The 9,437-nt window shown below is 57.4% G+C and overlaps 1 protein-coding gene across 2 annotated transcripts; it reads left to right on the top strand.

Moving 5' to 3' along the window:
- The first annotated feature begins 1,093 nt into the window (after positions 1-1,093).
- SIX2 (SIX homeobox 2) lies at positions 1,094-5,575 on the top strand. 2 transcript variants are annotated; one of them, XM_066267041.1, is made up of 2 exons: positions 1,094-1,969; positions 4,315-5,575. In XM_066267041.1, the coding sequence occupies exons 1-2, from the start codon at positions 1,410-1,412 to the stop codon at positions 4,643-4,645; spliced, it is 891 nt and encodes a 296-aa protein (XP_066123138.1). In that variant the 5' UTR covers positions 1,094-1,409; the 3' UTR covers positions 4,646-5,575. The 2 variants fall into 2 exon arrangements, with proteins under 2 accessions (XP_066123138.1, XP_066123137.1); XM_066267040.1 differs by having other exon boundaries at positions 1,094-1,975.
- The last annotated feature ends 3,862 nt before the right edge of the window (positions 5,576-9,437 follow it).

The raw sequence follows: 9,437 nt of genomic DNA, 5'->3' as shown, positions 1-9,437 counted from the left end.
GGGTGGAGCCTTCCTCCGCTCAGGCCTCTCGAACTAGCCCCGGGAGAAGCGCCACGGCCGTCTTCGTCTCCATGCCTTCGCCGCTCCGTGGGCAGACGAGGGGCGCGGCCGACTCGAGCCAACTTCCGTAGAAGCCACACGGAAGCGCTGGGCGCTCCTCGGGCCGCGCGACCGGTGGGACCCGTGGGGTTAAGTCTGAGACCCCACCCGGCAAGGACAGACAGCAACGTTTCAGTACCGGCCCCGGGGCAGCCGGCTGGGTTAGAAGACGGAGAAAAGGCGGGATCCTCCGAGAAGTAGATTATCAGGCGATCGCCTACAGTTCCTGCCAAACCTTCCCCACTTCTCTCCCCTGCTCCCTCCCCCTTTCCCTCGAGGATCAATCCGGCTCCTAGGATGGGGGTGGGGAGCGGCCAGCAGGAAAAGCTAAATTTTTGAGGGGTGTCCAAGCAAGTCCAAACTTTCTCATCCCACTGGCCGGCTCCGGAGCAGAATCTACCCCAGCAAACAGTGGCCCTAGGAGGGGCGTGGTGACCCGGAGCGGGGCGGAGGCACACTGCGGAGCCCGCTAAAAGCTCCCCGAAGTTTCTAACCCCTCGGGGCTTTCTCCACCCTTCCTTCTCTTCCTCCCGGCACCCCCTTAAACAGTCCTCCGCTTTCCCTTCTCCCTCTTCGGTCCTCCCCCTTTCTTCTCTGCGCCTCTCCACCCGCCCCCCTCCCGCGCACGTCTCCTCCCTTGCTCTTTGGGCGTCCGCCCCGTCAATCACCGCCGCCGCGGGCTCCTGCCCGGCCTTCTCCGCCTCGCAGGGTCTTGGAGCGCCTCCGGCTCCTGTCTCGGGCCGCCCTCAGCTTCGCGCGGAGCCGGGCGATCTGTCAGCGGAGCCAGCCGGGGGGAGCCGCCTGGCCCGCCGGGGCTCGGGTTACCAGTGACTGACAGCGTCTCCATGGCGAATAATTTGACTCCGACTATTGTCTGGCGCGGGCAGGCCCCGGGTCAGATAACCAGACCAATCAGGGCGCGGGCCGCCGCGCCTCATGCCCGCTTAGAATAATATTATTAAAAAAGCAGCGAGCGAGCTAGACGGGAGGGAGACCAAGAGGGAAGCGAACGAGGGAGCGGCGGGCGGGCGGGCGGACGCAGAGAATGCCGAGCGGCGCCCCGGGCGGCCCCCGGGCTTGGACAAGGGCGCGGGCAAGGCGCGCAGGCGACGGGGGCACGGAGCTGCGCAGGAGCCGCAGCTGGCGCGGGGACGTACTGCTGTGACTCGGAGTTCGTCGGGAGCCAGCGCCGGGCCAGGGGGCCCGCCCCGCCCGCCTCTCGGCCCGGACCGCCCGGCGGGGAGGCGCCCATGCCGGACCGCGCAGCGCGGTGAGGGCGCGCGCGGGCGGGCGGGTGTTCAGCCATCACCATGTCCATGCTGCCCACCTTCGGCTTCACACAGGAGCAAGTGGCGTGCGTGTGCGAGGTGCTGCAACAGGGCGGCAACATCGAGCGGCTGGGCCGCTTCCTGTGGTCGCTGCCCGCCTGCGAGCACCTCCACAAGAATGAAAGTGTGCTCAAGGCCAAGGCGGTGGTGGCCTTCCACCGCGGCAACTTCCGCGAGCTCTACAAAATTCTGGAGAGCCACCAGTTCTCGCCTCACAACCATGCCAAGCTGCAGCAACTGTGGCTCAAGGCGCACTACATCGAGGCCGAGAAGCTGCGCGGCCGGCCCCTGGGCGCCGTGGGCAAGTACCGCGTGCGCCGCAAGTTTCCGCTGCCGCGCTCCATCTGGGACGGCGAAGAGACCAGCTACTGCTTCAAGGAGAAGAGTCGAAGCGTGCTGCGCGAGTGGTATGCGCACAACCCCTACCCCTCACCCCGTGAGAAGCGAGAGCTGGCAGAGGCCACAGGTCTCACCACCACACAGGTCAGCAACTGGTTCAAGAACCGGCGACAGCGCGACCGGGCAGCCGAGGCCAAGGAAAGGTACGAGTAAGTAGAGCTCCGGCGCAGCACCCCAGGGCTCGTGGGAGGGGGTCGCAGGGCGTCGCTTTACACGCAGGAGAGGCCTAAACTGGGTGCCTAGTTACAGCCACCGCCCAAGTGAATCCTGGCCTGAGCCGAATGGCGCTCAGGTCTTTTGGGAGATTCGGAGGGCAGGGATTTGTCTAAAGCGGGCAAAGCAATTGGGAAAGTTGTCGACTAACGTCCTGGTCGCTTGTAGGCAAAAATGGAGGAGCAGTGAGCTTCCGAGCCAAAGCAAGACAGTGATTCTGGATCGCCTGCAAGCGGAGCACAACAGGCAGGGCCTGAAGTCCTCTGAAGGACTGAGTCCGTTTGGCCTAGGACTGCTGGGGTTGCCGGTTTCAGGCGGCCTGTGCTAATTCGCCAGCACTTCCCCCGCAGTTTTCGCTGGCCTTACTCAGCTCTAGGCCAAAGTGTGATTAGCGGTCAGGACTGAGATAGAAACTTCCCTGGTATAACCTGGATGTGCAGAATTTTCCTTGCCTGGATATGGGAGTTGATGGTGAAAATCTTTTATCCCGGCATTGAAAGGACCAAGACATAAAAAACTTGGACATGTCAGCTCTGGAGAGAAGAGAAACACATGCCCCTTTTCCCACCTTGTTGTACCCAGCAGTCCTTCCCTGGCCTGCCGGGCCCTAGGACCTCTCTCTCCTTAGGTCTTACCCTCTTTGGTGGGTAGGCCGATAGGTCTGGGCTGAGCTGAGAGCTGGTGGAGTGAGAAAAGCTGGGAGTTGCTTGTCCTCAGAGAAAGCAAGACTTCCTGAACTAGCTTAATGGTTGACCTTCGGCCCTTGTCAGAAACCCCTTCAGAAACCCAAATCTGGAGAGGGAAATGGGAGAGGAACTTTTGGGAGCAGAATCCAGCCTGAGGGCAACAGCAAAACAAGATACAGTACTCGGGATTGGTGATGTGTGGTTTTTGCAACCCAGAGTTTGCATGATCAGGGTTAGGTGGGGATACTACACAGTGGAACCAGATCTCTGGTGGCCAGGAAGTAGGGTTCAGGTGGACCCTATTCTCTAAGACCATGAAGTTCGAGTATCCACATTTGTAAGTTCTCAGCTGCCAGCCCTGTGGGAAGTTCCCTTCCAGGAAAACAGGAGGAAAAGGCCTTGGGAAGCTAGTCAAGAGACTCTACCCAAGATTTTAAATCCAAATGTGGCAGGGCTGTCAGTCAAAGGCAGGACAGGAGGTGGGTTCCCCCTGCTGGGTCCCCTTCCACCCAGACTGGCATGCATTCCTGAAGAAGTTGGTTCTCAGGCCGGGCCCCAGGTGAGGTCTGCAGAGGCCCTCCTTTCTGGCATGGGGAAGTCTAGGCTGGGATTAGGAGTCTCCGTTCTCCTCTCCCCGTTCTCCTATGAGCTGCCCTCTAAACCCCCAGTTTCCAGTTCCCAAGCTGTGGTTTTTTACTGTGCCATCAGGGAAAGGGAGTCTTACATATGTGGGGCCTTGTTCTTAGGCCTAGTGAGGAGAGCGCTCACCAGCCCTGCCAGCCTGAAGCTAAAGGGAAAGGACCTTTAGTTCTTGGAAACTGCTCCACAGACAGGGCTTTCCCTTAAGCAAAGAAAGGCAAAAGGAGATGAGGCCTCTGTGATTCCCAACTTTTTTTTTTTTTTTCTTTATTCATTTTAGAGAGGAGAGAGAAAGGGAGAGAGGGAGACAGAGAGGGAGAGAGAGAGGAGAGAGAGACAGAGAAAGAAGGTGGGGAGGAGCTGGAAGCATCAACTCCCATATGTGCCTTGACCAGGCAAGCCCAGGGTTTCGAACCGGCGACCTCAGCATTTCCAGGTCGACGCTTTATCCACTGCGCCACCACAGGTCAGGCTGATTCCCAACTTTTAATGGGGCCATGCACCCAGTATCTAGGGTCTCTCACTCTCCTGGCCCCACACCTACCCCGCAAACCTGGATTGAGAATCCAAGAGTGATGCAAAAATCCAGACATCGCTTCTTCCTTGTCCTGACCACCCACCCAACTCCAGAGAACCCCCTCTGCTCTAGGGAAGAATTGTTAGCAACTCAGTAAGGGGGATGGGGAAGAACAACATAAAGAGCAAGAAAGATTTTCGTGAGATTGAAAGCATGAGAGGCGCGGAGAGAGAATGATACAGGAAGAAGGGTGAGAGAGAAATACAGAAAGAGCCTCAGGCCAGGCCAAAAAAAGGGTAGAAACGGAATACCCGTAAGCAGCGCGCGGTGGCTCTGGCTCCGAGGAGGACGGCAGGCTGCAGCTCCAGGTGTCGCTGCGCGGAGCGGCCTCTGTTTCCCCGCTGACCGGGCTGCTTTGCTCCTGCACTTGCAGGGAGAACAGCGAGAACTCCAACTCCAACAGCCACAACCCGCTGGCAGCGTCGCTGAACGGCAGCGGCAAGTCGGTGCTAGGCAGCTCCGAGGACGAGAAGACGCCGTCGGGGACGCCAGACCACTCGTCGTCCAGCCCTGCGCTGCTGCTCAGCCCGCCGCCGCCGCCCGGGCTGCCATCCCTGCACAGCCTGGGCCACCCTCCGGGCCCTAGCGCCGTGCCGGTGCCGGTGCCGGGAGGAGGCGGTGCGGACCCGCTGCAGCACCACCACGGCTTGCAGGACTCCATTCTCAACCCCATGTCAGCCAACCTCGTGGACCTGGGCTCCTAGAGCCCCGCCTGCCTCCACACGCCAGCCTTCTGGGTTTGGTGCTGGGGACCTGAGAGAGACCGTGTCTGAAAGGCTCCTGGTGCCGGCCGCCCCACCAGGTACTGTAAGACCCGCACGTGAGCGGGCAGAACCGCCGGCCCCAGCAGGGCTGATGGCCCTCTGGTTTGGTCTTTGTTAGGGATTTATTTTCGACAAGTTGCTTTTGAGATCCTTTGGAGGCCTGGGACCAGACTGGGTCTTGAACTAGGGAAGGGAATAAATTATATACCACTTCTCTTCTGCTCTTTCTTCCCTTCCCTTGCTTTCCTCACTGTCTTGCTTTTCCTTTTCTCTTTTTTCGCTCTCCCCTTCTGGCTTTCCTCTTCTTCACCCTGTCTCTATTTCCCTCTATATTTCTGGCTTGTCGTCTCTCACTAGGTTTCCGCTTCTTTCTCTCTGTTTTTGTCTCTCCTCTTCACCAGTTTTATGTGTCCTAGCCCGTGGGTCTGTGCCTCTCAATCTTTTCCCTCCTGCCTGGCCTTTTCTTCCTTCCTCCCCACATCCCTCGATCTCCTGGGGTGGGAGGAGGAAAAGCAAAGGAAAGACAGGGCCTTTGAATCTAGGCCACGTCCAGAGGCCCTCCGTGGGGGGTCACTGGGGCTGCAGGTGTCAGCTTTACCCTAGTAACTTAAGTGAACGAGCGGTGAGAAGCCCCTTAAGGCCCCTTTACAGCTGGCCGGCCGCTCCCTCTCGGCGAGGCTCTACCCGCGGGTTCTCTTCTTTCTCCCGGGACTGTGGCCACTGCGCTCCCAGCAGAGAGTGCCTCCCGAGCCGTGGACTTGCCGTCTGTCTCCCTGTTATGTCCTCATGTGAATGTTCTTCGGGAAATATTTCTGCTTTTATTTTATAATAAAATTAGAAATGATAAATATATATGGATATATACCAGAAGGCCCACGATCCTGAGTGCACTGGAGTCTGATTTCCCTACAGGACTCAACACCCCGGTGGGCGGTTCTGGGCAGCAGTGATGCCCCATGAGTCCCAAAAACCAGAGACGCCCTCTACATACACAATATGTATAAGTCGGAAATTGAAGGGACTGAAACTCAGAAACCTCCTCCAAAGCCCACTGTCACTTTTCTTGTCGGCAAGATCCGTGCAGAAGTAGGGAGTGACAGCCTGCTCCTCTTGGAGACCCCTTTCCCCCCACCAGCCAAGCAGTGCCCTCATTGCTACTTTCTTCCTCTCGGGGACTCGGGTAGGAAATGGGAGGTTGTGTATGGAGCACGGGTACCTGTGTTGGGAGCTACCAAGGCTGGGGAACAGACTGGACCCTGGAGGTTTCCTGAAAGGAAATGCTCCTTAGTAAAGATCGCAGCCGTCAGAACTAGGCACAACGCAGTGAGCAGATGCACTGGCCCCGAGGACAGCCACCCAGCCAGCCGCGAAGCCCGAGTCTGTGTGTGTGGCTGTGGAGCAGAAGTCTCCAACCTCAGAAAACTGTCATTTAGGGGTGCAGATGAAGGGTTGGGGAGGATCGGAACCAGAGGAGACTCTGATCTGAGAGGCTGGCCGTGCGGACGCTGTTCTCAATGAAAGCAGGCGGGTGCCTCGGCTTGGCTAGTCAGCCGAGGGGCATCTCTGTGTGTGGTGCGCCCTAGAAGCCTCTGTGTCGGAAAATTAACCTGCAGCGACCCCTCCCCTCTGGGGGATCAAGCCCCACCTCCACCTATTAAGCTGTAAGTCTAGCCTGTCCTGGCGAAGCAGACAAGACTCTTCCCACTTTTTAGGTCGCGGTTGCTGTAGGTATCAAACATGTCCCACCTCAGGACCAGGATTGTTTAGGACCAAATCTGCCGACCCAGGACAGGAAGGAAAGGATAGGATGAGGCACTCTTCTGCCAGGGAGATCCTCCAGCGTGGGAACTTCTGGGGTCTTTCCTCTCTGGTGAAATCAGCACTCACCAAAAAAAAAAAAACGCTTTCTCGGAACTAAGTATCAAGGATTCCTTCCTAGTCAAGACCCTTGCAGACACAGCACTGGGCAGGCTAACTTGGCGCAGAGCCTATGCCTTGGCCTTGGCTCTATGCAGGCCTGGAGGTCAAGGGAATGAATCCCCAGCCAGCTAAGACTGCTTCCCTCTGGGGCCATACCTAGTACCCCCACACCCTGGCACTCCAAGACGAATTCCAGCCGGTGCCGCTCCCTTGGCCTCTCCTGAAGGCCCTGCTCTCAGTGGACAACTCAGGTCCTCTGGGACCAGGTCTGTGCTTACAGGGCCTGAGTGCCCTGGATTGGCCTGACCTCCACTGACTGTCTGGGGTGAAGAGCCAGCTACTGCCTGAGCATGCAGAGAGGCTCATCAGATGCGAGAAGCCTCCTGGAGTCAACCAAGCCCAGCTGATGACCAGCTTGAAGGAGGAAGCACAGTGGCCCCTGAAGCCCCCATCAACCCTGCCTGCCCCCTCTTTTCCAGACACACAGACACAGGCTGATTACCAACTTTCACAGGGCACAAGTGTACACATTTGTGATTCTGTTCACTAGGATTGAGAGTTTGTAATGTGTCAGGCACTGTGGGTGACACCAAAAACACTCACCCCGGTCTCTCAAGTAGTGGCCACACAGGGAAGCACACAGACTGTCACACGTGTTCACATACATACACAAACACAAAGAAGCAAACACACAGACCCACAATCCATTTTCACAAACACACTAACATGTCCTCAGGCAAAACAAACACTACTCTCCACCGATATCTGGGAGATACACACATGAATGAGCCCCTCCCAAATACATGTGCTCACATACACAAACACAAAGCTACATCATGCTTCCCCCCCAAAACACATAAATCCACACTCACACTGGGGCCCTGCCAACAGCCAGTTCCAGCCCAGTTACCTGCTGAGTCCAGCAGCCGGTCTTGCAGTGCAGCTTGTGTGCTGGGCTCAGCTCCAGGCCACGAAGGCCCAGGGATAGAGATGGTGCTAGCCTGAGGCATCAGTAATCCCACCTGTGCAGTGGCAGCCTCTTTCCAACCGCCTACGTGGGATCGCTGGAGTTTGCCCAAGGCGCTCACTGGCCAGTAGGGGGCGAGGTGCCTGTCCTCCAACTTTATTCCAAAAAGCCAACTCGGCATAGACCCCACACTACTTGCTGCAACTTCCGTCTTATATTTCCCCTTGGAAAGCTAACCCGGAAAACATGTATTTAAACGGGGATACTATACAGGAGTTCTAAAAATAAACCTGAGTAGCTACTGACGCATTGCATAAATCTCTACAAGCCAGAACTTCAGGAGGTAACTTTTGCACAGAGGTAGCTGGGTGAGTACAGCCACTCTCCATTGGTGTCCACTCCCTAGCTTGTCACCCCTCCCTTTTGCCCCACTCTCCCTGGGGCAGCGCAGAAACCAGGAGTTTTGCTCCGACTACCTAAGGAACGATGCGGCAGGAAGTGACAGTTTCTATCTCTGCTCCTGTGACTGCGTTCGCCTTTCATTTTTTCCTAGGTCCCATACCCACTCAGCCCTCGAAGGTGAAACCGAATGAAGAAGGTAGAACCCAGCACTCAGGGCAGCTGGCAGACTCATCTGTTTGGGGCATAAAAGCTGAGGGCTACTGAGAGCAGAGGGGCGCGTGGGGGCTTGCCATGTTCCTCGTAAGTCTCCTCCCTCCGCTCCTGCACTGCCCTGCCAGACCGCTTTCGCCAGGACTCGGGTCAGACCTGGACTTCGGCGTCCCTATCCCGAAGTACAATACATTATCTAGTAGGTGGTGGGTCCACCTGGTGGGGGGGGGGGCAGGTCGTGACAGCATGCCACACCTGCAAATTTAAACAGAGCCTGGGAGATCTGGGGAGAGACACCAGGCTACTCAGTCCTCAGTTTCCCCCAGTCCTTGTAGGAAACACCATTTTGACCACTTAGAAGAACAAGGACCAGCTGAGTGGCCATGCCAAGTCTGGACGTGGGGAATTCAGCCCCACCAAAGCCCACGTCTTGCCAACATGCTGCCAGGGCCCTGGAAGGGAAAGATACAAATGTTTCTGTGTGGAATAGCAGGTGGAGAAGGACCGAAAAAAGACAAACTTGCGACTGGGCCACCTTCTTTTTTCTTTTCTTTTCCTTTTTTTCTTCTTTTTTTAAAGTATTTTTTGTGTGTGTGCTCCCATTTTGAATGCTATGGGGTTCGGTCCTCTGGAGGCTCAAAGCTGCCTTTGGACGCTGGAAGGGGACTCGAACCGGTGCGAACCAGTGCGTGAGAGTGTACTGGAGTATGGCATGAGAGAGTGTCAGCGGGCAGTAGTGACAAAACACGCTGGCATGCAGAGATGGGAAGGTCGTGAGTCCCAGGAGTACCTCAGTGAGCGGGTTTGCGGCGCACACCCAGGGCGCTCTGGGAGCCGGAAAGCCGGGCCACGCCTGAGCGCTGTGGCTCGAAAGCAGAGGCGCCTGGGGCTGGAGGAGGCAGCCTTTCCTCTTGCGCAGCCAGAACACCACCCTGCCGGAGTTAATCCTGATTCTTGGAGCCTCTGCTGACCTCGGGCCGGGTGAGCAAGAAGGGAAGGAGGATCTATGCTTCACGGCTGAGAGGGGCAGAGCAGTGGAGCCCAGCCTCGGCGGGAAAGACCCGGAGTCCTGGGGTCAAGGCTACGGCTTCGCGGGAGTCTCTTTCCGGAACTTCGCGGGTTCCTGTGCGGCTGGGACTCGGAAACGGTCTCTGGGTTGCAGGGTGAAGTCAGAGTGGAGAGGGTGAGATTGGGTGCCCTCTGTGTTTCCCCACAATCTCAGCAGAAGGGCTC

This window comes from Saccopteryx bilineata, chromosome 3, assembly GCF_036850765.1.
Source record: "Saccopteryx bilineata isolate mSacBil1 chromosome 3, mSacBil1_pri_phased_curated, whole genome shotgun sequence".
In the NCBI taxonomy this organism is placed as follows: domain Eukaryota; kingdom Metazoa; phylum Chordata; class Mammalia; order Chiroptera; family Emballonuridae; genus Saccopteryx; species Saccopteryx bilineata.
The sequence above is the reverse complement of the archived record's forward strand: the minus strand, read 5'-3'. Positions and strand labels throughout refer to the sequence as shown.